Source organism: Globicephala melas, chromosome 14, assembly GCF_963455315.2.
Source record: "Globicephala melas chromosome 14, mGloMel1.2, whole genome shotgun sequence".
Lineage (NCBI taxonomy): Eukaryota > Metazoa > Chordata > Mammalia > Artiodactyla > Delphinidae > Globicephala > Globicephala melas.
The window spans coordinates 71814640-71842163 of NC_083327.1; the positions used below are offsets into that span (position 1 = coordinate 71814640).

Consider the following 27524-nt stretch of genomic DNA (forward strand, 5'->3'; position numbering starts at 1 on the left):
CGCTTGCTTACATTCCTTAACCTTCTATAAGGAACACTTTTCCCTTGTTAAATATTCTCCGGTGTTGTGATTCTTAATGGTTATATACCTTTTTATCTTGTGAATGGACCATAGTTTATTTAAGTATCCCTCAATTCAAGCTATTTAAGTGCTTTCTGTTATTATAAAAATAAGTAACCATGAATATCTTTTTCTTTTTTTTTTTTTAATTGGCCGCGCAGCTTGTGGGATCTTAGTTCCCTGACCAGGGATCGAACCCCTGCCCCCTGCAGTGGAAGCACGGAGCCCTAACCACTGGACTGCCAGGGAATTCCCAATGAATAAATGTACATCTTCACTTTCATAATTTATCATCCTTAGGGTAGATTATTAGATATGAGTTTAGCAGGTTGAAAAGTAGGAACATTTTAAAGACTCCACAAACACTGTTAAATTACCATCTTGGGGCTTCCCTGCTGGCGCAGTGGTTGCGAGTCCGCCTGCCGATGCAGGGGACACGGGTTTGTGCCCCGGTCCGGGAAGATCCCACATGCTGCGGAGCGGCTGGGCCCGTGAGCCATGGCCACTGAGCCTGTGCGTCCGGAGCCTGTGCTCCGCGATGGGAGAGGCCACAGCAGTGAGAGGCCCGCGTACCGCAAAAAAAAAAAAAAAAAAATTACCATCTTGAAATATTGTATAGTTTGCACTTTTATTAACAACATATCTGTGCTCCTTTTTAAAATGTCATACTTCCCAGTATTTAACATTATCAGGATAAAGAAAACTTTACCAGTTTGACTGGTGCAAAGTATTCTCAGAGTTTTCAATCATAATTCTTTGATTATTTCTAAGAACACACGTTTTTTAATATCTTTATTTCTGTGGCCCATGTTTTAAAGTCGTTTGCCTCTTTTTCTGTCTAAAGTATTGTTTTTCTTATTTATCAGCACCCTTTATATATTGAGCCATTTAGTCTATTATCATGTATGTAGCAAAATTTTCCCGAGGTGGAGAATACACGGTTTTCCCAACTTTTCCAGCAACCAAATCACGTGACGGGAAATGAGGAGGAGGCCCTCCTCTTGGTGTGGATTTTAAACCAGAATCTCTGTCCATAACCACAGCAGCAACAGCTAAGTTGCTGTGACTGTAGTACCTGCAAGCGGTAATGTCCAAGAAATATAATAGTTCTACAGACAGGGCTGCGTTTAGTGCCTGAGCTGCCGGTCATGCAGGTACGAGTAAGCATGTGAGCACAGGGATCGAACTCAGTACTGGGCAAATGGTACTCTACCTTGCCCCTCCCCCAATGTAGTAGTTGTGGTGCACGTGAATTTAATTCGTTTCCAAAAAATGCGTGCCATCTCTATGTACCTCAGCGTACGTGTAGATACACTTTCGGGTTATAAAAAGTCGAGCCTCGTGGTTGTGGATGAGTGAACCAGGAATGAGATCTTGATAAACAGCTGCTGTTCTGAATGGGGGGATAGATTTATGCTTAAACCAGAGTAAACTGTGCCACCAGGTAATAATTTTGAGCAATGAAGTACGTTTGCTACAGTAACCGTTAAAGAAACAGATAAATCACAGTAATTTCAACATGGCACTTTAGCCATTCAGTAAATGGGTGTTTTAGATTTCATTTGCTTTTGAACTAAGTTCAATAATATATAGAGTGAGGCATTCAAAGATTAATGCTTAGAAAGGAGGAAAATCACTGGACAAGAACAGAAACATATCATTTATGTATATTACATTGGGGCTTGGTCTGCCTGTGTTTCCATTATAAATCGGATTTTTCAAGCATTCATAATACAGCAGTAAAAAGTTTGCCCTGGGCTGAAAATTGGCAGTTGTCTCAACTTTCTGAGATTCCAATTTTTATTTTATTCTTACTCTTCTTAATCAAATACTATGACATCTATGCATGTGTTTTTTTTAATTTAATTTAATTTATTTTTTATACAGCAGGTTCTTATTAGGAATCTGTTTTATACATAGTAGTGTATATATGTCAATCCCAATGTGTTTTTAAATGTTTTACATCATTGCTATTAATTCAAAAGTCCATTTCTTTTAGAAGTAAAACTTCGTGGCTGATGATTTCGGAATACACTGTATTGTCATTGATTGTCATTGATTCTGAGGCTTTTTAAGAGTTTAAAAAAACTTTTGGGACTTCCCTGGTGGTTCAGTGGCTAAGACTCCACGCTCCCAATGCAGGGGACCCGGGTTCGATCCCTGGTCAGGGAACTAGGTCCCACATGCCACAACTAAAAAAAAGATCTCGCATACCACAACTAAAGATCCCGCATTATGCGACTAAAGGATCCGGCACGTCACAGCTGAAGATCCTGCACGTGGCAACTAAGATCCTGCATGCCGCAACTAAGACACCGGCACAGCCAAATAAATTTAAAAAAATAATAAATAAATGAATTTTTAAAAGGTGGTTAAAAAACTTTTAAAGATGGTTTGAAAATATGATTCAAAGTCTGAGAAAGAACAATGGTTAAATGTTATGATAGTGTTTGATTTTTTTTTAATAGCAATCTTTTATTTATTTATATTTATTTTTGGCTGTGTTGGGTCTTCGTTTCTGTGCGAGGGCTTTCTCTAGTTGCTGCAAGTGGGGGCCACTCTTCATCGAGGTGCACGGGGCTCTTCACTGTCACGGCGTCTCTTGTTGCAGAGCACAGGCTCCAGACGCGCAGGCTCAGTAGTTGTGGCTCACGGGCCTAGTTGCTCCGCGGCATGTGGGTTCTTCCTAGACCAGGGCTCGAACCCGTGTCCCCTGCATTAGCAGGCAGATTCTCAACCACTGTGCCACCAGGGAAGCCCAGCGTTTGATTTTTATAGCTGCAAAGACAACAATAATAATGCTCTAAATCATGACAAAATGTGAGTCAGTATCTTAGAGGATTCATTTAAATTTGGCATCTCCAGTTTGGTGAAGCTACATAATTTTGTAAAACCCATATTCAGACACCCAGTCTGCTTACTAATCAGAGCAGATGTTATTTATGTGATGATATGAACGCTTTGGGGTTTTTATATTCTCAGTTATGTTCATCTTACTTGATCATGAGCTCCTGAAGTTCAGTGACTATTCTTTATACTTCCAGTACCCAGCATGTCAACTAGGTACAGAGGTGACACTTAGGAAATATGGGTTGAATAAATGAATACATGAGTTTTGTTCAGTTATAGACTGTCACCAACTTCTGAAGATTATTCATTCTGAAACAAGTGAGTCACTGGGTTAGGACTTGTTCATTTTCCTGTAAAAGTGTAATGTAAAAAGTAAATTTTCCCACAAAGGCTTATTTAATTTCCAACGATTACACTCCAGCACAATCCCTGTAGTCGACAGAGGTCTGGATCAGTTTCTGAAAAACAGTCCCTCCCAGTCAGTAGACAGTCCCATGGTAATGCTCAAACCCTCCAGTTATATGTATTCTACATGTTGTAAATAATTCATTCTATTATAAGACACCTGGCTTTACCTGCCTTTTTTTTTTGTTGTTGTTAAATAATGTTGAGCCTACCTCTTTCCTTTTACTTTAAAATCATCAATCTTGGGAATTCCCTTACTTTCACTGCCGAGGGCCCGGATTCAATCCCTGGTCGGGGAACTAAGATGTTACAAGCTTCATGGTGTGGCCAAAAAATAAAAATAAATAAATAAAATCAAATTAACAATCATTAGTCTTGGTCATTCCCTTCTAGAGCAGTGAAGACCAGGCTGGAGTTTAGGTATGTCTCCGGGTATATTGATCCCTTCAACCTCCAGGCCACTGAATCCAACATTAGAGCCAGCCCTGAGCAGCCTTGTCTGGGGCAGCAGTTCTCGAAGTATAGCTCCCCAGCCAGCAGGGTGCGCATCACCTGGAACTTGGTAGAAATGCAAATGAGAGGGCTCATCCCAGATGGACTGAATCTGTAATTCTGGAGAGGGGCCCAGCAATAGTGTCGAACAAGCCCTCCAGGGGATTGCAGGGCACTAAGTGTGGAACCTCTGTTCTAGGGCTCACTGGAGCATGGTCCCAAGGAGGGACCTCGATATGCGATTCCTCTGGCAGCAAGCTCAGGGGTGGCACGCAGTTCGTCAGCCGGTTGCCCGGCGCTCTGCTCCTGTACATCATGGGCACGGGGACTTGGAGCTGTTGAAGGAGTTTGGGGCATGGTTCAGGCATGTAGGCCAAGGTGCAGTGGTCAGACGCGGTGGCACAGCGACTCTCTGGCCCTGTGCGGCTGAGCTAGTTTCAGGATGGACATTAGAACTTGGTCATTTTGTAATACCTAATATGAAAAATTTTAACTAGATTTGAAATCTGTTACATTTTCATACGCAGTTTCACTGTGACATTAGGCAAAGTGCTGTTAGATCCTTGCAATGTAAATTGCCGTAAGTATTTCAGTGGTTATAGAAATGGACAAAACAATTTTGATGACTTAGTTGTGTGAATAAAATTCCTTGTTAGTAACGACCAACAAGAGTGGTAAGAGCTCATCACTAAAAGTTTTGGCCTAACTTAGCTTACAGTCGTTTCAATCATATAACTTAATTTTTTTTAAGTTATTTTTCAGTAAGCTCAAAGTTCTATTAAAAAACTAAAAAGATTTTACTTGGAAGTTTTGTACCAATTCAGTTTTTAATATTTTCATGGGGCTTTCCTAGCGGTCCAGTGGTTAGGACTCTGTACTTCCACTGCAGGGGACACGGGTTCCATCCCTGATTGGGGAACTAAGATCCCGCATGCCGCAGGAAAAATTTAACATTTTCACTAATACTCTGGTATAATCAGTATATGTTATTTAAACATGTAATAAATGTTTTCCCACTCAACCCCTCCTCAGTGCCTCAGCGTGCAGCAGCCTGTTACTGTTGTGCTGGATGGGAAGAGGCACAAGGCGGCTGTCTGCCCTCTCTCCCTGGGAGCCCTTACCATGTTTGCATTCTCCTTCCCTTCTCTGAGTAAACAGCTCCAGGTCCTCCAATTGATCTCATTCATATGATTCCATTTCTAGACACCCTTCTAACAAAGGTTCTCCTGGTTTTCATTATCATCTGGAAAATCTGGCATCCAAAGCTGAGCACAGCTGTCCAGATATCATGCCTGGTGCTAGAACAGAAGGAATACAGGGCCTGTGATTTAGACATTAAGTGCAAATGATTCCCATGAGTGACTTTAGAAATCACTAGAATGTAAGCTCCATGAAGGCAGCAACTGTCTTTTTTCACTGTTTTATCCTTCTTGACTAGAACAGTGCTTAGCGTACGGTGTGTGATCAATAACTTTTTTTTTTTTGCGGTACACGGGCCTCTCACTGTTGTGGCCTCTCCCGTTGCGGAGCACAGGCTCCGGACGCGCAGGCTCAGCGGCCATGGCTCACGGACCCAGCCGCTCCGCGGCATGTGGGATCTTCACGGACCGGGGCACGAACCCGTGTCCCCTGCATCGTCAGGCGGACTCTCAACCACTGCGCCACGAGGGAAGCCCAGTAACTATTTTTTAAATTAAGGAGTGGTTAGATGAAAGAGCAAATGAAGAGACACGGAGAGAAATTAAAAATAAGTGGGCCCCGTTTAGTTGCTTTCTGTGACTTTTGTCTCAGGTTTATCGATCCCAGTCAGCAACTAGATGTACCCAGAGTATCTCTTGGTGAGTGTGGATCATTGCACATTGTTCTCACAACAGTGAGATTGGATGGGCCATCCAGAGGGGCTGGATGTTGTGCGCATCCACCACTGGGAAATGCAGGGGCCATTTGTATGTTGGTCTTCATAAGCCAAGTCCTGCTAGTAAAATGAAAAATTGAACTACACAACTTTTTTTTTTTTTTTGACTGCACCGCACGGCTTGCGGGATCTTAGTTCCCCAACCAGGGGTCAAATCGACCCCAGGCCCCGGCAGTGAAAGCACCAAGTCCTAACCACGGGACCGCCAGGGAATTCTCTCACAACTTTTTTAAAAGGGTGATTAAAATGTCTTCATGACGCTGTGTCTTTAATATTTACATTTATATGACATGACATACTTGTGTTAACTTCGTTCGTAGTAAAAGGTGCATTCTTCTACCGTGATGCATTTTATTGAAATGATCTATCATCAGGCAACGGTTTAGGTCTCATTCCTACCTGTCTTCAAGATGCTTGGTGCGTGCTGTGTACTCAACACTGTTAAAGTTGTAGCCTGAAAGATCTAGTGTATCATTTCCTAAGACAGTTTAGAAATTAAAGAATCATACTGCCTTGTTGTTTGAAATGAGGCATGAGAGTACCAAGCTTGACACTCTTAGATTAAAATTATCCCTGATTTTAACCAGTTCGTCTAACATTCACTGACTCTCCCCTGTGTTTTAGCATAGTCATGCTTCAAGATGGCAGAACTCACCCTGCTTTCTCCCCAGACTGAGTTCTGCCCCTGTCCTGGGTACTTCCAGTAGATAGGAGGATGTGCGTTTCATGAATGTCCCCTTGGGAGGTCCCTTGGTTTTCACGAGGGGATCTCAGGCCTACCTCCAGCTTTGCTGAAGTTAGAGCACTTGTGGGACAGTTCTGCAGGGGCGTGGCTTGTGACGTTGGTCAGTGTGATATAGTGTCCTCTCTGCCAGAAGCCAGAGGAGAAATTCTCATTCTCATGATGGATAATGTCCATCTAACCGATCATGTCTCCTTTGCATTAAACATTAGAAGCTTAGCCCCAAACGTGTGGTCTATCTTTAGTGTAGAATCCATAACCTGAATTTTGTGAACTAACCTAATTCATGGACCAGTTTTACTACACAATCTTGATTTTTCTCCCCCTTTGTATCATTTACATTAGTTTTTTAACGTTATCAGGCAACATTGCACTTAAGCTTTATCAGGCATTTTAAGTCATTTTTTGGAATGTGGAGAGGTCTAATAAATATGGAACAAAGGCTTAGAGAACATGGACTTATGCGGCAAGGAGACTTAATTACCACAGAGCAGTAATGGCTAGCTGGAAATTGCCACTTTTGGTTTCTTATCAATGCTTATAGAAATTCACTGATCTGTTCATTATAGTTGGGTTTTAAGGCTGCAGTTAGTATAATAGCATTCAACTGTGAAAAAAAAAAAGCTGTTTCCTTGGAACATTTCTTCTTTGATGTGGTGGGATGAGAGTAGTTTTCCATTCACTTTCACTCATTAGAAAAAAGTTGATATGCTGGGCGGTGAGCTTATTTACAGGAGCCTGAAAATGACTCACGTTTCCTGTTTCACCTATGAACGATTTAGGTAAAATAAGATATGACAACCTGTGGGACCGAATTTAGAACACACAGACTACTACAGATTTTACCCTAAAAGTGATTCAATACCTTAACATGGTCTTTTTAAGTTCTTATAGGTCTGAGTTGTAGATCTTTTTGAGAATATTTGTTGAATTGCTTTTACTTACCGATCTAACTCTGCAACCCGAAAGAAATCTTAAAGCATGAAAATACATGTCCCAATCAGTAGAACTGGAATGAAGAATTAATGGAAGAGTCAGAATTACTGGCAAAGTAATCCAGTTTAAACAAATCAAACCAATAGATAGCCATCAAGCTCCTCTCTTGTTCAGAAAGTAACAGCCATGGGGACCCTTGTCTTGTTCACTGCTGCCTCCTTAACACTTCACATGGGGCTTGGTCCATAATAAGTGCTGAATAGTTTTTGTTGGACTGTGAGACTGTGTGTGTGTGTGTGTGTGTGTGTGTGTGTCTCTGTGTGTCTGTGTGTCTGTGTGCCTGTCTGTACGTGGGTACAATGAATCCCCGTTAAGAAGGCATTTACAGGGCTTCCCTGGTGGCACAGTGGTTTAGAGTCCGCCTGCCAATGCAGGGGAGACGGGTTCGTGCCCCGGTCCGGGAAGATTCCACATGCCGCGGAGCGGCTGGGCCCGTGAGCCATGGCCACTGAGCCTGCGCGTCCAGAGCCTGTGCTCCGCAACGGGAGAGGCCATGACAGTGAGAGGCCCGCGTACCGCAAAAAAAAAAAAAAAAAAAAAGGCATTTACAGTCTAGTTGAGGGAATACGATGCAAATAAGTGAGCAGAAGAGTAGCTACATGTAGGGAGACCCTCAGGAATGGCATTTAAGGCACAGTTGGGCAGCGAAGGTTTAATGGGAGGTGGGTTTGTAGATGAAGGATGACTAGGGTTTGGGTGGAAAGGAAACAGAAGTGAAACTACTAGGACAGCAAGCACTTAGGGGACATTGGACCCAGCACCCGGTCTCTAAGACATTGGACCCAGCACCCAGTTTGTGATCCGCCTGTCGGTCAAATGGCCTCTCCTTCAGAAATGTGGACTTTATCCTGTTGGTATTGTGATTCCACAATTTGGGGAAATTTTGGAACGGAGAAATGACACAGAGTACAAAGCAGTGTGCTTCTCAAAGTGACACGAGCAAACGGATGGCCTGGGGATCATGGTAAAATGCAGATTTTGATTCAGGAGGTCTGGGGTGGGGCCCAAGACTGCCTTTCTAACAAGCTTCCAGGTGATTCTAATGCTCATGTTACATGAAGCACTTTAAATAGCAAGGACATAGCATTAGGATTTCAAGAAGATTTAATGGACAGTAGTGCTTGAATGGGCATGACACTGCTCCATCCTGGGGTTTTAGAGTCCAAAAGGAACTTAAAGATAATCAAATGGTCCATTTCTCTTTCATTGCCATTGGAAAAAACAAATAAAATAAAATGGAGGTCTAAAGTGGGAGCCCGACTGGAACTCAGTTCTCCTGGCTTGACGTCATCACCTCCCACTCTCCTGTGCAGCGCGGTCCAGGTCTGTGAGGGGAGGATTGCAAAGAAGCTGGTGTCTGTGGGAGTGGAATGGGTTGGCTGGATGCAAGAAGCCACGTGAAGGGAGAAGCAGCAGCTCCTAGTAGCTGATGTGATGGGGAGTGAGAAAACGCCCAAGAAAACATTGAGGTTTAAATCCTGAGAAAATGAACACATGCCACACGGATGGGCTGGAATGGAGGAGTCAGACAAGAGGGGAGGAGACTCGGCCAACGGGAGGTACCACCACTTCAGTCTTCTTGTCAAGTGAGAGATGCCGCATGCGTCTTAAAATCGACCACCAGCAGCAACTTTGCCCAGCAGTTCAGAGCTTGGTTCCCTCCATTAATTGCACACATTAATAAGAGCATGTGGCGTTTCACTTGTAACTGAAAGTTGTAAGCGCTCAGTCCTTTCACTTTTTTCGAGGCCTCCTTCCTGTACCCAGGATGGAGGAGGAGAACTTGATGCCAAGCAGAGCTGGTGGGCGCCTGAGGTTCTTCCTCTCCGCTTTTGGAATAGGAGAGGGGTTTAGCCTTCCTGCTTTTCCAGCTGTAAAGTTCATTTGTCTTCCAGCTCTGCCAGCGTGAAGGGAGGGAGAGGTGTGGATTTCCACAAGAACGTGGAAACAAAGTTGGGGTGAGGATGGGGGCAGGATACTTGCTTTCCTGGTCCTACTCTGCCCTGAGTGGGTTTTTGACGCTGGTGTATTGCACAGTGGGTTGTAGCACTTCAGAGTGAAAATGTAGCCTATCAGGGTCAGAACCTTAGTTTTCTATTTGACCCATGCCCTACTGGTGTGACCTTATAGTGTGTTTGTGTGTGTGTGTTGCCTGTGTTTGGGCACGCGTGCACATGCCCAAGCTGGTGACAGCACACACGTGCTCTCATGTTTTGGTTCTGGTTTTGGCAAACCACTGATTTCATCTTGAAACATTTGTTCTTTTTTTTTGCTTCTATGTTAGACGTAATAAACATTTAGGGAACTATTTCCAGAAATTGTCCAAGTTGATAAGAAATGGATTTGAGGTTTTCTCCCCTAATAATTTTGTCATCTGATTCCTTTCTTAAAAAACTGTATGATACTATGGTTTAGTCTCTTTCATTCAAATTATGAATATGAGATTATCTCTAAAATCATCATGGACCTTTATTGTTAAACATAAAATTCATGCATAGCTTTATGACACTAATTATTAAAACTTTTAACACTTGAAGAATTTTAAACAGGGCATGGCCTAATTTGAGAAATTAAGTTTTGATATTTCTTAAGTTTTAATTTTAATTGTTGAGATAAAACTAAAATTATCAGATTTAATTTTTTAGAATGGTTATTATGTTTAAAAACTACAAAATTAATATGTGCTTGAAAATATGTTAAAAATTCAGAAATACAGTGGCCTTTGCAGGAACTATCATTGGTGTTTAGGAATCCTTTCAGATGTTTTCTCATACATTTATAAACATATACATGTGGATAATTTAAAAACATATATAGGATCTGGAGATTGCAGTTTAAAATTTTTAATTTTTATAACTAACTTTATAATTTTTATTTTTTTTAAATCGAAGTATAGTTGATTTACAATGTTTCAGGTGTACAACAAAGTGATTCAATATGTTATATATATATGTATGTATATATATTCTTTTTCAGATTCTTTTCCATTATAGGTTATTATAAGATACTGAATATAGTTCCCTGTGCTATACTGTAGGACCTTGTTGTTTATCCTTTTTTTTTTCAAACATTTATTTATTTTTGGCTGCTTTGGGTCTGTTGCTGCCTGCGGGCTTTCACTAGTTGCGGTGAGCGGAGGCTACTCTTCGTTGCGGTTCTTGGGCTTCTCATTGTGGTGGCTTCTCTTGTTGCGGAGCACGGGTTCTAGACACGCAGGCTTCAGTAGTCGTGGTGCACGGGCTCTGTAGCTGTGGTACACGGGCTTAGTTGCTCCGCAACAAGTGGGATCTTCCTGGACCAGGGATGGAACCAGTGTCCTCTGCATTGGCAGGCAGATTCTTAACCACTGGCACCACCAGGTCCCTATCTGTTTTATATATGGTATTGTGTAGCTGTATCCCAAACTCCAAATTTACCACCTCCATCTTTCCTGTTTGGTAACCATAAGTTTGTTTTCTATGTCCGTGAGTCTCTTTCTGTTTTCTAAATAAGTTCATTTGTATCTTTTTTTAGATTCCACATGTAAGTGATATCATATGATATATGATATCATATTATAAGGAATCATTTGTTTTTAAATTTAAATTTGTTTAATTATAAAACCTTTTTTCTTCATTTCTTACTATTTATAATACTATTATTACAACTTAAAAAAACAATTGAAGTATAACTGACATACCCTCTGCCACATCTGTCCCTCCCTCAATGCTGCCAGTGCTCAAAGCCAAACGAACTTTACAGTTGGAAAATCAGGAGGGGTAAACATCGTGTTAGTTTCAGGAGTACAACATAATATTTGATATTTGTATGTGATATTTGTATGTATAATAATTGCAAAATTATCACCACTGTAAGTCTGGTTTGGAGATTGTATTTTTAAGCTGATTTTCCATTGTTAAAAGAAATAATAAAGGTAATGCAAGATTACATGCTTGTAAAAAGCGGCAAAGAGAATAGAAGTGTAGATCCTCTCAGACCTTTTCCTATGCACATACTTACATGCACCCATGTTGGGCAATATTTATATTTTGCTTTGGCTTTCTCTGTTACTACTTCATTAAGTTAGGGAGGTTTCCTTAAGCGTTTGTAATTTACAAACTCACTAAGAATTTGTAATGTTAATGATATTTGTCATTCTTAACTAAGGCATACACATGTTGCTTAATGATAAGCAGTTTAATTCATAGGTCAAGTTCCATACATCCACTTTCTTCTTAAATTTTTTAAACTTTAACTAAGCTATGATACCCTAACCTACAGTTACAGGTTCAGGCTCAGCTTCCAGTGCTGTGTGGCTCCCTGGATGCCCACATTGAACATGGACCAACGTTTGGAGTTATTTCTCATAAAATACTGCTCAGAATACTGTCAAGAGCAAAGTCAATGAGCATATCATACTCAAAAAGTATTAGGATGATAGATTTATACCTGGGAAACAGTAGTGAGTCCTTCTCTAATGAACTCTGTGGTTGTGTTCAAGTTGGAGTGTGTTTCTTCATGTTCTTTTGCAACATTTAGATGGAATATCTAAATTTGTTGAAAGTGATTTTTTTTTTTTTTTGCGGTAACCAAAGAAAGTTTTCCAGTGCTAGGAAAGAGTGGAATTCTTGATAATTGAGCCATTTGCTCAAGACTGAGCCACAGTTAGGATGTAAGAAACCCTGGTAGCTAAACCTTAACATTGAAAATTGTGGGGGAGTTCCCTGGCAGTCCAGTAGTTAGGACCATGCTTTCACTGCAGGGGGCCCGGGATTGATCCCTGGTGGGGGAACTAAGATCCTGCCAAAAAAAAAATTGTGATATTTCACGATACGGTGTGTGGGATTTTCTTCAAAGTAAAAGGGTGGAGCTGAATTATGGGTGAAGGTATAGATGAAACGAAGTTGATCCTGATGAGTAGAAAATTGTTGCCGCTAGGTAATAAGCATTTGGGAGGTTGTTATATATACTGTTCTCCTTCCTTTTGTATATTTGAGATTTTCTATAATAAGTTTGAAATAAGAGACAAATAATAACTGTAGCCTAAAACACTGTGATACTTCAACTTTTAAAAAAATTCAATAATGCTTTACACTTTTCAAAAGTTTCACACACATGATGTCATACAATACCATTAATAACTCTTTTTCCCTCCTACCCCTCTATTGCCCTTCCTCCCTTCCCTCTCTCCACTGGTAACCACTAGTTTGTTCTGTGTATCTGTGTCTGCTTCTTTTTTGTTTTATGTGATAAGTTCAGGATGAAATATATTGCCATGATATGCTGCTTGAGTAAACTCTATAAAAATCACAAAAAAATGTTTCAGGACATTGTCAAGAATAAATAGTCTCATCTCATTCCTGGTTTCAAAAACTTACCTGAACTCCCATCTCCTTGGCAGTCAGTATGGTGGACTGTAGTTTCCAAACAGCCTTAATGATACCTCCCATCCCAGTGCCCTTCTTACCATGTGACTTTGACCCTCCTCCAAGTGAGAGGTGGGGCTCGGACTCTTGCCTCCGGAAGGGCTTGTGGGTCCAGCAGAAGTGACACTGTATGAGGCTATGTTATAATAGGTAATACATATACATATATCTATTCTTTTTCAAATTCTTTTCCCATTTAGGTTATTACAAAATGTTGAGGAGAGTTCCCTGTGCTATACATAGGCCCTTTTGGTTATATATTTTATTTTAATTTTTATTTTATATTGGAGTATAGTTGATTAACAGTGTTGTGTTAGTTTCAGGTATACAGCAAAGTGATTCTGTTATAGATAGTGTATTTGTATATGTGTATGGATAATGGGATCACTTTGCTGTACACCTGAAACTAACACAACATTGTTAATCTATACTCCAATATAAAATAAAAATTAAAGAAAATAAATTGTAACTTTTCTTAAAAAAAGGTAATACACTTCTGCCTGGTTCTCTTGGTATTCTCTCTCTGGAAGCACCCATGTATAGGTGTTCAGCTGATACCTCCTGCTTCAGTCCCAGCTGTTAGCCAGCATCAGCCTTCAGACATGGGAGTAAGTGAGCTTTCTGATGATTATGGCTCCAACCATCAAGTCACCCCCCGCCCCCTTTGAATCTTCCCAGCTGAGGAAGACATCATAGAGCAGAGATAAGCCTTTTCTTCCGTGCCCTTCCTGAATTCTTACCCGCAGAATCTGTGAGCAAAACAAAATTCTTGTTGGTTTATATAACTAAGTTTGGGATGATTTGTTACACAGCAGTAGCAACTGGAACAGTCAGAATATGTTAATGAGAGACAGAAGAATCTTATTTCTCAGGGATCATCACTTATCATAACATGCCCAAAAGATACATACATACTCAGTGATTTTGATGGTATTCACAATTTTTATGATTTCCATCAACGTGATGACTTCGAAATCAGGAATTGTATTGTAGACCATCCATTAGTCCCAGAATAAAGTAGTTAGTGGCTGGGCAATCAGGTGTATCTCTTTAATTCTTCTTACTCCACCTCCCCCCTTCATCAGGACTTCCTTCTGCTGGAGCTCCAGACCATGACTTCCTGCCCCTTCCCCTCATTACACTGGTTGAATTGGGAGCAGAGAAGGGGCTGGCCTAATCTGGGGACTGGACAGGGAAGAGGGATGTCAAGGAGCCTTTCTCTGCCCATTCTTTTTTTTTTTTTTCCCAATAGTTCTTTTAATTTTTTAAAATTGAAGTATAGTTGATTTACAATGTGTTCATTTTGGGTGTACGGCAAAGTGATTCAGTTATTTGTATATATATATATTCTTTTTCAGAATCTTTTCCATTATGGTTTATCACAGGATATCGAATATAGTTCCCTGTACTATACAGTAGGACTTTCTTTATCCACTTTATTTATAGTAGTGTGTATCTGTCAATCCCAAACTCCTAATTTATTCCTCTTCCCCTACCCCCTTTCATAACCATAAGTTTGCTTTGTGTGAGTCTGTTACTGTTTTGTAAATAGGTTCATTTGTATCGTTTTTTTTTCAGATTTCACATATAAGTGATATCATAGGATGTTTGACTTTCTCTGTCTGACTTACTTCACTTAGTATGATAATCTCTAGATCGATCCATGTTGCTGCAAATTCTCTGCCCGTTCTGACCTGAATCTGTCCTTCTGAATTACATAAGCAATACCCTTTATTGCTGCACACATGACTGGTGTTCCTTCTGCCTGACTCTGTCACACTTTTTCATTTCACACTGTGCTGTGAAAAAAAATCTAATTTTTTTTAGAGGTAAACAGAATAAAAAGTTATCCAGCACTTTTTCCTTAAGTGTGTATGACGTATTTTCAAGATTTGTTTCATGCTCTGTACATAAGGTGTTTTATCCAAACGTATGTCAGAACACCTGCTAGCTTTAACTCTTATTTGTAACGTTCCATTTCTTAGGCTAGATGGTAGGTCCACATGGGTTTCATCACATTCGCAAGAACATGATAGAATGATAGTCTTTTGTATGTTTGTCATTAATATCATGTGACATCCATCAATGTCATAATGATGGAATTTTGCCCATAGTCCATTCTGTTTTCTCACCAAACATCATATGGGTCCTTAACTTAGTGGATAATTTTACAAGCTTCTCCTCAATTGTGTAATACTTTTACTTTAGGATACGTTTACTCTAAGAAATGTCTCTTAACAATGATGGTCATCTCTCCTTGAGAGATGAAATTAATAATGTTTGCTCTGAACAACATTATTTTGTGGCATGTTCTGGGGGAAAAAAAAAAACGCTAGAAACATCATTGTGCAAGATCTCCTGTTAAACATATCCTGTTCCTGGTAAAACAGATGTTCTGCATGGAAACAATAACTGGGTCCGTTATTTTAATGGGGTGAATTTTAATACATTGTATATCAAACTACACATCCAACCAATTTCCTAAGTAGCTACAGCACAGTCAAATGTCTATTATAAGTGACAAACTAACATGTGAAAATGAATTGTTTAGAATATTAGTTCCAGATCATCGAACATTTAATATGATTGTTAACAAGCATCGGTTTTGTATGCAGGAACGGGTACATTTTGCATAATATACTGTAAACATTGTGTTTATGGTGTGGAGTAACAAGTGATACACTCAATAAATAAAATTTATTAGAAAAGTGCAGATAAAAATGTACAATAAAAGCAGGTAATTTCCTATCATGGTCTACGTTACCGAGTAATGTAGAGACTCAGAGTATGAAGAAAGTTAAGAACAGAGGAGGGGAAGAGAGTCGAATCAGTTACTTTGTGTTGATGGTTATGGAGTTGGGGGTTAGAGGGACCATTTCAGAGGAACTAATAGAGTGTGTCAGAATGCCGAGGCTTCCATACTGACTCCTGAACAGGAAGACTTAAGATGAAAAAATTGCAAGCTGTACCTTTGCCTACCTCCTGCTGTTTAAGTTTGTAAATTTCTCTATGCCATAATGCTAAGAGGTTAGGTATCAGGGCATCGTGATTGTTTTCTAAGCACCAAGAACCTCTGAAATACATATCCCCTTTGTTGATTGCACTTGAGTCTGCCATCATACCAATTGGACTTGGAATATAACTCAAACATTTCCATACATTGTTTTGCGACAGAATATAAATTTGATCATTATAAACAAAGGTGGCAATAAAAACCAGGAGGATGTTAACCAAAGAGAAGTTCATTGGGGCTTCACACCCACCCTGATATTTTTTCATAACAAATAAGGTCCTGGGACTGGAGGTGAGTGGGTTGCCAGTCCATTAAACACTTTTTCAGTGTTGAAGAATCATCCTGTTCTCAGATTTAATCACCCCAACACATTCATTTTAATTTCTTTATTTGTACTGGAAATTTGTATTCCTGTTACCTTGTTTACATTTATACTTTCACTCCGAGTTACACTTACGTTACTGTTTCATTGCTAAGTTTTAAAATATTGATCTAGATTTGCAGTTGTGCTAATGATGAATTAAGCAACCTGAAAAAAAATGAACAATTAGATGCAAGTGAGAATTCGTAATTTGGTTGATCTGCCCCCATTTCCTGAATGTTAGCTGAGACCAACAAAACAGTCTTCATATAGTGCACATACAGTCGTGAAGAAGATAGCAATCATTAAGAACCCAATAGGATTATTGAAAAACTCACAATTAATCTGATAGTTCAAACTTGTACAACATTAGTGATATTACTCCTTCCTCTAAAACTGCCCATCATCCTGCTTAGGACTTGCTGGTCAGCCGGGGACCACCCTGGACTTGGATGACACTTTGATGCGAACCTCCGCTTTAGCACCTGTTTAGATTTAAAATTTTTCTCTACTTATGAAAAGTTATCAGTGCGGTGCTCTGTGCTCTATTTACTAGTATAACTCTCATTTTCTTACGGCATATTCTAACACTTCTAATAGTGTAATTATCCTGTTTTGTTGTCAAAGCTTATTTCAATATATTATTTTTTATCACAGGTAACAGGTTTATCTCTCTTTTTTTTTCTTTCAAAGGGGATACAGTTTTTTTTAAAAACCATAAAATGCGTGTTATACTCTACGACTTTGTCTCTAAAATTGTCTGAGTCCTCTGCCTCTTCTTCATGACTGTATGGCACAAATGGATCATAGTAAATTCTGTGTCCTGATGATGGTCTAATCACATCCAGAGCATCATTTCACCATTAACTCTTAGTACCCTTCAGTTAGATTGTGCTTTTTTCTTCTGCAGTAAAATTATCAACAGTGTCAAGTGATGAAGTTTGGAAAACAGTTCAATTTTAAAAGGGTATGGCTCTCATTTTAAAAATAGTTTTTCCAGAAAATCTGTTTATCTCCTCCATCTATTCCCACCGTACCCTAGCATTTTCCAAATCCCCCCATCTCTTCTTACACAACTATTTGTCTTCTGGTGTGTGCCACGTTTGGAAGTCTCATTAAACCAGCATCTGTTCTGTTTTAGGAGAAACCCGAAGCCAGCCCAACGTCACTTCAGCTGCGGTCCCAGATCGAAGTAAGCACAGTGACTTTAATCATCTATTTTTGCTTCTGTCCTTTTTTTTTTTTTTAAGTGGTATTATGTACAAATCAGATGAAGCCTGCTGTTCTGCCTGCACTGACACTGTGAATCTTCTCTCCTAGGAGTCACTGGGCTTCAGTAGCACCGTGTCAACACCAGAAGTGGAAAGAAAGTAAGTTTTCTTCCTTCTGTCCAGGAGCAGAATTTCTAAGGTGTCTTTTAGGTCCATCCTGAGGGACATGAAATGGATGATCATAATATTGTGTATGTACTGCAGAGCTTGATGTCATTTTCCTTACATGGTGTGTGTGTGTGTGTGTGTGTGTGTGTGTGTGTGTGTGTGTGTGTGTGTGTGTGTGTGTGTGTGTGTGTGTGTGTGTGTGTGTGTGTGTGTGTGTGTGTGTGTGTGTGTGTGTGTGTGTAGATGGATGAGTGTGTTTCGTAATTCAATTGGTGATGCAGAGGGTTCTGCAAAGCATTAGTTGATTTTATACTCCTTATGGTAAGTGAGCTTAACTATCTGAAAGTGAGCGTGGAGAAAAGGAAAGGACAGCTAAGTCAACCAGAATGGGTTTCTTCTTTTACACTGGTTTTTGATATAGGATGAAAGTCATAAAGAAGCAAGGTACAAAAATAGAAAACATTCCAGAATAAAACAGTGATTACAGTACCCTCTATGTACCTTGCTTTGGTGGGTGACCTTAAAACAGAGATAAATGCTTGTGACAGAGATTACAAAGGCTTACTACCCTTTCCTGTTAAAGGTAGTATGTTTGCCTCCTTGCCCTAACTTGGACCCTGTAATTTTTACTCTCATGGAAGATAATTCTATGTTACATCTTATATTTCCAGTATTTCTTTTTGGCCAGTTAAAAACAAAACAAAACAAAGCAAATTTTTTTTTTCCCTATAACCTTTCCCTCTTCTGCTTTATTCTATCATAATTATGGTAGAATGTTCTATTTATGATTTTCTGAGGTAAAGAACTTTTGAGAAAGTCCACATCTTTAAACAGACACTTCCTCTGGCACAGAGCCACTCATACTGTTTCAGGCCAAGAGAGGCGTAGAAGTGGTTTAGGCATCAAGTATTTCTGGAATGAAAAGCACACGTCAGGCGAGCGTGTGTGTGCTTTACAGCACAGGTCTGCGTAATCCATCCACGTGTGCGTGCTGCTGGCACAGACGCGGCTTCCAGGAGGGAAGGCTGCTGTGTGCCAAAGCTTCAGTTCTCACTAAGCAGCTTTGGATCAGGCCTGAGGAACGTTAGGGGTGATGAGCAAAAGAAAACCAAGGCCATTGCCCACTCAAGGTTGGAAGGTAAATGTGCAGTAAATAGGAATTTCCTTTGTCTTAGTTGCATGTATTCTCCCGGGAACTTAGTAGCGTGGAGGCTGAAATAGCCAAGAGAGCTGAGTTGACATTGATTTTGAAATTGGAGGTACGACGGTGGTGTTGAACCGAGTGTGGGCAGAAACACTGAGTGAAGGGGCTGTGGGCTTTTCTGACCTGGTTTGCTACGTAAATGGCAGGATTCAGGCTGAGAACTCAGGTGATCTCTCAGACTCTCTGAGTGTTTCAGTGGGCAAGAGATGTTTGCCTTTCCTCCTAAGAGGAAGTGACTCACCAGGTCACCAAATTTGTACTAATCTTATTTAGGCTGGGTATTTCTCCTTCCCCTCAATTGTGGGTAGTCATTCTTTCTGTGTTTATAACCTCCACTTAGTAAAATGTGGCATGATGCTTGTGGCCCAGAGAAAGACTGACAGCCTCCTGAGGTTAACAATTTTGAGACACACACACACACACACACACAAAGAAACACACAGACACACACACACACACACACACACACACACACACACACAGCTGCTGACAAGCCCCAACCTCCCATCTCTAATACTACCGCTCTGCTTCTGTTAAATTAAAGTTTATTTAAATTTAGTTGTTTCTAAAGAATTTGAAAATTTCAGTCCATTTCATCCTCCACTTCCCTTTAAATGGTTTTCGAAAACAATGACACTTTTTTTTAATTAAAAAAAATTTTTTGAGAAGTTTTTTAACTTACAGAAAGGTTACAAGAATTGTGTGATGAACTCCCATATAACTTTCACTTAGACTCACCAATCTGCATGCTTGGTCTCTCTTCTACACACGTACACACACTTATGTAATATCATTAATTTTTACTGTTACTTCACTAAGTTGCACACCTCATGACCCTCACTCCTAAATACTTTAGCATGTATCTCTTAAGACAAGGACAATCTTATAGAGAACCACAATATAATTACCAAATTAAAAAATTTAATAGTGATCTTCCTAATATACAGTTAATATTCAAGTTTCTCTAGTTGTCGCAATAATAATTCCTATAGCATTTTTTTTTCAATCCAGCACTTTAAAAAAAATTACTCATGGCATTTACATGTCATGTCTCTTGCACATTTAATCTGAAAGGTTTTCTTGGCTTTTCTTTGTGGTATTTTTTGAGAGTATAGGCTAGGTGTCTTGTGAAATGTTTCTTGATCTGGGTTTTTTTTTGTTTCTTGTTTTTTTTTTAAGATTCAGGTAATGCATTCCTGGTGCTGTGGCCTCCACAGTGCATTACATCATGATGTCAGTTTGTCCCATCGTTGGTGATATTAATTCTGATCTTTTGGTTAGAGTGATGTCTGTCAGGTTTCTTCTAAGAAGTTACACTTTTCTCTTGTAATTAACAAATATTCTGTGGGGAGGTAATCTGAGACTATGTAAATGTCTTGTTCCTCATTAAATTTTTACCTAATGGTTTTAGGCTCTTTTAATGATTCTTGCCTGAATCAGTTTTTACTGTGATGGCTGCAAAATGGTGATACTTATTCTGAAATTGATGATTATTTTAGATTTAAATCTTCCAAAGTTTTTTTTTTTTTTTGTCTTTTTAAACATGCGGTATCACCCTGGATGCTCAAGGTCAGATTATAATCTGAGTAGGTTTGATGTAGTATTTATATTGAATTATTTGTATTTTTCTACTTGAAAATGCAAGTACTTTGAAATGCAAAATCCTGCTGTTCTTCAAGTGAAAATCCTTGCTGGTAACTTTACAAGCCCTGGAGGACGACCTAGCAAACGAGTTGGTTGTGTCTGGTGAGTGTCTGCAGAGTATCTGCCAACCAGAATATCCTTCTGAGTCTGCAGTGTTGTTTTATTGGCAGATGGTTTCTTCTCCTTTTTATTCAAAAGGCAGGAGAACTCAGTAAACAAAAGTGGACAAATCCAAGAGCAGCACCGCCTTAGAAGCAGAGGCATAGATGATGGCAGCAGGTAACAGAGGAGCTGAGAGGTTGATGGGCCCTTCCGGATCCAGTCCCCCCTCTCCCCACAGTGGTCTCAGGGACCTCAGCACCCCTGCCCTCCCTTCTCCCCCAGTTAAACCTGTTGTAAGAAAAGTATTAGGCATTAATTATGATGCAAATGTCTGTTTTCTAAAAAATACATCACCTCTCCCAGTAGTACTTTGCATTTCACAAGGTTTAAAGTTTTAAGTTACAGGAATATAACTCTGGCAAGAAAACACGCAGGAGGTGGCTTTTGTTGGGGGAGACCAGCAGTGAGAATTCTAATACACCTGACCTGCCAGCACCTGGGTAGCCTGACAAGTAAGGGGCTGCTTGGGCTCTATTTGGCTTGGCCCATCTGGCGTCTAGATGTGCAGAGCCTGCATGGTGGAAGCAGGGATGGACAGAGGGATGGATGGAGAGAGAGAGGGAGGGAGGGAGGGAATGGACCTGCCAGCCGCCCCCCTCCCAGCCCCCTTCCCAGTGTGACAGAGTCCCCATTCATCCTGATTTTCTTACAGTCCGTGGGCCCTCCATATGCTTTCACTGAAAATATAATAAAGGAGGCCAAAGGAGCTTTAATTTGAACCTCTTCTATTTATATCTATTTGCATTGCCTATTGATGAGACTATCCACTTTATTACACCAGTCTTGGATTTGTGTTGACTGGTTGAAAAGGTGAATGTTAGTTAAAATTTTTGTTACTCAGGAGTAACTGAGAGCAAGCCGTTTTTGTTGGAAAACATCTTTGTAACTGTACCTATTCAGAGTGGGTGTGGGCAGGGAATGTGGTACCTCCATCCCAGTTCTGTAAGGATGGAGCCGTCAGCCACGGCAGTGCCTCCCACCCCAGGGAACTCTGTATGGAGAAAAACCAGGAGACATTCTGTGCTTTGGATCCTGGCCCTATTAGTTAAGATGCATACCTAAGGAATAATTTCAGTGAGCCCAGATTCTTGCATCTTCTCATACATAGAAAGCCACTAAAATAATTAACTTGAAATGTCTGGGGTTTTTTTGGTGATTAGTAGTAATCTTTTGATGTTCAACTATGTGTCTTTTTCTCAGCCAAAAAAAAAAAAAAAAAAATTCCTATATATCCTGGTTCCTCCCTTGTCTCTTAGGATCCGTTCCTCAGAGCTCTCTGAGAGGCTGTCCCCTGGGCTATAGTCTGCAGTAAGATCTCCAAATAAAACTTAACTTGCAACTTTTATGTTGTATGTTTTTCTTCAGTCAACAAAGTTTAGTTACAGGTAACAGAAAACCTGACAAATAGTGGCATAAACTAATACAAGTTTCACTAGATACATTCTTGTTCATGGGTAGGTCCAGGGCTGGCACTGTGGCTCAAGCAAGCCTTCAGGAACTCAGACTGTCTTTCCCCTTCCCCTTCCCCTTCCCCTTCCCCTTCCCCGTCCCCTTCCCCTTCCCCTTTCCCTTTCCCTCCCTCTGGTTTTAAAATGCTGCTGCATCTTCCAGCAGGGAAGGAGAAGCAGGGTAGAGGGAAGAAGGTAAAAGGGCAGGAAGCCAAAGGCACTTCCCATAGAGCTTTCCTAGAAACCCTGTACGACACACCCCACTTTACCCTGCTCATTTCTTCATGCAGCATCTGTTCCCAAGGCACCAGCTATGAGCACAGGGCACTGTTCTGGGTGCTCTTATTCCCATTGACAAATGCAGAAACCGAGGCACAGAGAGGTTGATAAATTGCCCAAGTCGACACAGCTAATATGTGACAGGTCCCAGATTGGCTCCCACTTAAGAATTCATGCTCCTAACCACTAAGGTCTAATTCCAAAGTACCTGTAGTTGTATTGCTTATGCAGATAGAGAGGTGAGAGGTGAATTGAGTTCATGAACACAGCAGCCGTTAAAACCTCCACTTTGGTTTCCCTCGGAAGTAGGAACAAGTTTTATTCTTATATAAGCCTGGTGTCTCATTTATCTATAGAGGCAGGAAGGTCCAAAATAAATCTCAAAACTTCACCTTAGCCAATATTTATAAACTCTTTTCTACTAAGTCTTTCACTAGAGTTGAAAATTCTGATTTAGTTTCCCTTTCTTTCATTACCTGTGGTGAAAAAGCCCAAAAACTATAGTAGCATGATGGAAGAGGAAGATATAATAAAAGGGAGGGAGCTGTGTTCTGTGGTCGGATAAAATGGATGGAGTTTATAGATATTCTGTGCAAGCCTTTATTCCCTTTGGCTTTGCTTCACCCGCGGAACTGTTTCATCTGGCAAGCTGGTGACTCTTCTGTGGCCGTGCCACATGGCATGTGGGATCTTAGTTCACCGACCAGGGATCGAACCTGCGCTCCCTGCATTGGAAGTGTGGAGTCCTGACCATTGGACCGCCAGCGAAGTCCTGGTGACTCTTTGGAAGGTGTCAACTTTCCTTTTTCCCCCTCAAAAATCTGTCTTCCCCTCCTCTTTCCTTTGGTCCATTCCCCCCCCCCCCCCCGCCCCCGTGTCACCTGCTACCTACTCTCCGGATTGCTTGCGTCCCATCATCCACCCTCTGCCTGCCTGGATGCCTCCTCCCTCCATCTGCTCCAGGTGGGTGGAGCTCCTGCAATCTCTCAGACGGGCCATATTCTCCCACGGACACTGAGCCTCTTGATTGTAGCTCCTCTGGTGGGGTGCCCTGTCCCCTACTCTCACCGTCCTCCCCACCCCCCTTACCTGCGCAAGCTCTATTCAACCTTATTTTTATTATTTTTGGCCGTGTAGCATGTGGGACCCCTGCATTGGAAGCGCCGAGTCTTAACCATTGGACCGCCAGGGAAATTCTTCCATTCAACCTTAAAAGCTCAGCTCTGGTCTTGCCTCTCCCAGAAGTCTTCCCTGATTTGCAGATGGAGGTGAAGCGTCCCGCTGCTGGACTCTGTAACCCCTGAGCTCTCCTGCTGCTGTTGCAGTGGACTGCACTTGTGGGTGCTCCTATGGTGACTGTGTGTGTGTGTGTGAGTGTGTGTCAACTCCCACGCTAAGGCCAGGGTCTTTTACATAAAAGGCTTTCAGTAATGTTGGATACATGCGTGACTGGGTGGGTGAGTGCACACTGGTACATGCCACCTCTTCTCCACCCCATGAGAATCCCTCCATCATCCCAAAGCATAATTCCATTTCTCTCCCCTCCTAGTTGCTAAACTTTTCCCCTAAAGCTGGACTCTTCTCTTCCTTCCCTGCTGAGATGCTCTTTCCAAGGTCCGAGGCCCCTCCCCCTCGCAGATGCTTGTTGCATTTGGCACTGATTTTCCCTTTGGTCACGCTGCTCTCTCCGCCCTTAGTGTCCATGACTTTGTGGTTTCCAGTTTCTCCCCCCTCACTTTATGCCCACTCTTGGCAGCTCCCTTCTTCCCTGCCCACCCCTTACTCTGGTTGTTCATCCAGCCTGCAAGTTCTCCCAAGATACCTACCCCACCCGTGGCTTTGAACTACTGTCTTGGGCATCCACGTCAAATCTACGCCTCTCCCTCTGCACCATCCCCCCATCTGGTGACCTGCCTGTTTGCAGTCTTTTTATTTTTTTATTTTTTGCGGTACGCGGGCCTTTCACTGTTGTGGCCTCTCCTATTGCAGAGCACAGGCTCTGGACGCGCAGGCTCAGCGGCCATGGCTCACGGGCCCAGCCGCTCCGCGGCATGTGGGATCTTCCCGGACCGGGGCACGAACCCGTGTCCCCTGCATCGGCAGGCGGACTCTCAACCACTGCGCCACCAGGGAAGGCCAACCTTTACATCTTATTCCCGCTCTTCTTCCACGATTCCAGATCCTAACTGCCAAATCTTGTTGCTCCCTCTACTTCTATAACTTTCCCTTGTTCCCCTCCTTTTCATCTTCACTACTCCAGGTGAGACCCTTAACGCTCTTCTCATGAACTGGAAAAGAGCATCCAGGAAGGTACTCCCTAAAGTACAGTTAGGCGATTAGGTCCCGTCACACTGAGAGGATGCTGAGATCCCCTCAGGGACACTTAGAACTTAGGATCTCTGCAGGTTTTCACCTTTGTGATCAAAACCCGCCCCCCGCCGCCTCCTCCTCCCCCCTCCCCCCCATAGAGCACCAGCTCATCTTTACTGCTGCATCTCCCAGTTTCCCAGCCACATGACCCAGTTCCAGACCCAGGGGATGCTCTTGTTTCCAAACGCCTCCTGGGTTGTCTGGAGTTCCTGCCTTGAAAGCATTTCCTTCTTTTAAGTCCTGTTTTAAGGACTGCTTCTCCTGCTTTCTCAGTCCCGTCGCCGGCTGTATTCTTTCCACCTCTTGGAATCCAGTAGCAACTTTGTGTGTATTTGATGTCTCTTAATGTACTGTCACGTGTATCATCATCATCGTTGTTGTCAACATTATAGCACTGCTTCTTGGGTTATTTATGTGTATTGGGCACTGGTGCTAGTCACTTTTATTGTAGGTTATTATTTAATTTTTCATGAACTCATTGAGATACGTACTATTTTTGAGGATAAGTACCTTGCCTAAGGTCCCAGAGCAAGAGACAAAAATCCTAATCTGGTCGAAGTGCCGTTATAGCCTTGGGGTTAAGATGCCTGGCCTGAAAGCAGATTCTCTGGGTTCATAGCCAGGTGCTTTCTTCCAGCTCTTCAGCTCTTGGCGAGTGACTTACCTTCATATCTACAGATTCCACAACTATAAAAAGGATAACCATTACAGTACTGGCCTCAGTCAGCTATCAAGCATCTAATAGGCGCTCAACAGTCTTGTCTGTTGTCACTGTCTGTTCCGTCTGACCCAAGTTCATGCCTTTGCCCCTGGCTCTAGCCCCTTGTGCACTTTTCTCATCCCACCCAACCCAGCATGGTCGTGGGCTCCTTGAGGCCATGAACTCATTCTCTTCCTCTCTTTGGATTTTCTTTAATATTCAGAACAGTGGTTTGCGTAGAGCAAGTGCTCATGAAATACTTGCATCAAATGTATTAAATGCCCCCAGTACTTGGAAGTAAGATTAAAACTGGATTATCTCCAGGACCGGAATTACAGAAGACCTACTTTGGTCTCACCTGTTAGCTAGCATATGCCAGTGTCTCCCTAAAATGATAGCAGTGTCATATGAAGTCAGTGCTTTCTGCTCGTGAATATTAGGATTAAAAAGACACCTGTTAAAAGCATTTTAATAAACATGTAGTGGAGAGAATGGTAGTTTCCACAGATCCCCAGATCTCTTTCTAAGAGCTGCCCCTCCCCTTCGCACCCGATTCCATTCTGCAGTCTTGTTCAAGTTGGGCTCCACATACCATCTCCAGATAAAGGTATGATATGGAGAAGCACACGAAATATTCATTTTAAAAATCCTGAAAATGTTTTAAACCTGCAGTTTTGTTGGGAAAGGACACTTGTTTTATTTTATTCTTAGTAACAGATTTATTGAGATATAGTTCACATACCGTACAACTCACCTGTTAAAAAGTATACAAGTCAGTGGGTTTTAGAATGTATATTCGCAGGGTTTCTGCGACTGTCACCACAGTCAGTTTTGGAGTATTTTTGTCAGTTCAAAAAGAATTCCTGAAATGTGTAAGAAATTTCAGAAGTTCTTTTTGAAGTGGGACCTCTTCCTCAGTCAGCTCGTCCCCAGCGCCTGGGCTTGCGGAGAGGGGCCCAGGCTTCATCCGTCTGTGGAAGCCCCCTGAGGGCAGGGGCTGAGGCCTGTGGTCACGTGGACTCCTGTGTGACGGGCGGGGCTCTCTTTCTCATTGGTAAACGTGAGCTCTAGAAGCCCACATGCCCGGTGATTGGTTATCAGTCGTCCTTGGGAACAGACCAGAGTCAGTGGGAATTGCTGAGGAGGCCTGCGAGTTTGCTGGGAAATCCAGGTCAAGCCGTGTCCCCCGGAGCGGAGACTAATGCATCCCGTTTCCACATCCTGTTTGTGGCAGAGCTGTGGGGTGTGGAGGGGAACACCACTACTTTCCCGTGGGGAAAGAGCACGTGTGGGGAGTGCAGCAGCCTTGTGGAGGCACGTTCTTCAGAATGGCTCACAAGTCGGTTCTGCCCGGTTCAGGTGGGTGTGTCCCCACTGTCCCCCCCAGGAAAGGGAGACGAGCGCTCGTGGCCCATTAGAGCAGCACCAAAGGCGACTCGGGCCCCCAGTGTCTGGTCCTTGGAGCTCACGGGGAGGAGGGGGCGAGGTGAGACAGGCAGACAGCAAACTTAAGTTTCAGAAGATAAGTAGGCTGCGCGAAGAGCCAGGCGTCAGCACATGTATTCTGTATTCCTTTGCTTTAAGCATTTAGAGCCAGGCGTCAGCACATGTATTCTGTATTCCTCTGCTTTCATCAGCTGAGCAGTAGCCATCTGCCAGGGCTGTGGACATGAGGGCAAGGTCACTGTCCAGGGGCTGGGCTTCCAGTCTGTCTGTGATTGTTACCCCTCCAGGCTTCAGCTCCCAGTGACACGGCAGGGAGTCTGAGTCAGGGGGTCTCCGGGTTCCTTCTAGCCTGGGCCATCGCTCATTTTCTGACCCATTCCGAAACACGCCGGGCACCGGCCAGCGTTGCGCGGACTCTCCGCGTTCGCTGTCGCTCATGTCAGCTTTGGTGTTGGACAGAACCTGAGCCTGAATGTAAGCTCTGCTAGTTGTGGGATTTAAATTCTCCAAGCCTCGGGTTCCTAATCGATAAAACGTGCAGGATAAAAGCTCCTTCCGAGGGTGGTTGTGTGACATACCCCGTGTCGTGCCTGCCTAGGTAGGTGCCGTTCTCTCCCCAGCCGCAGAAGGTAGGGTGCTTGCACCTGTGGTTT

General features: G+C 42.1%; 1 protein-coding gene across 7 annotated transcripts in view; it reads left to right on the plus strand.

Moving 5' to 3' along the window:
- SASH1 (SAM and SH3 domain containing 1) overlaps nucleotides 1-27524 on the plus strand; it is a 322353-nt gene that overhangs the window by 206222 nt on the left and 88607 nt on the right. For all 7 annotated transcript variants that reach the window (XM_060283582.2, XM_060283583.2, XM_060283580.2 and 4 more), the window contains exons 3-4: nucleotides 17381-17431; nucleotides 17560-17609. In XM_060283582.2, the coding sequence (XP_060139565.1) occupies nucleotides 17381-17431; nucleotides 17560-17609 (101 nt within the window). The remainder of the gene's footprint in view (nucleotides 1-17380; nucleotides 17432-17559; nucleotides 17610-27524) is intronic.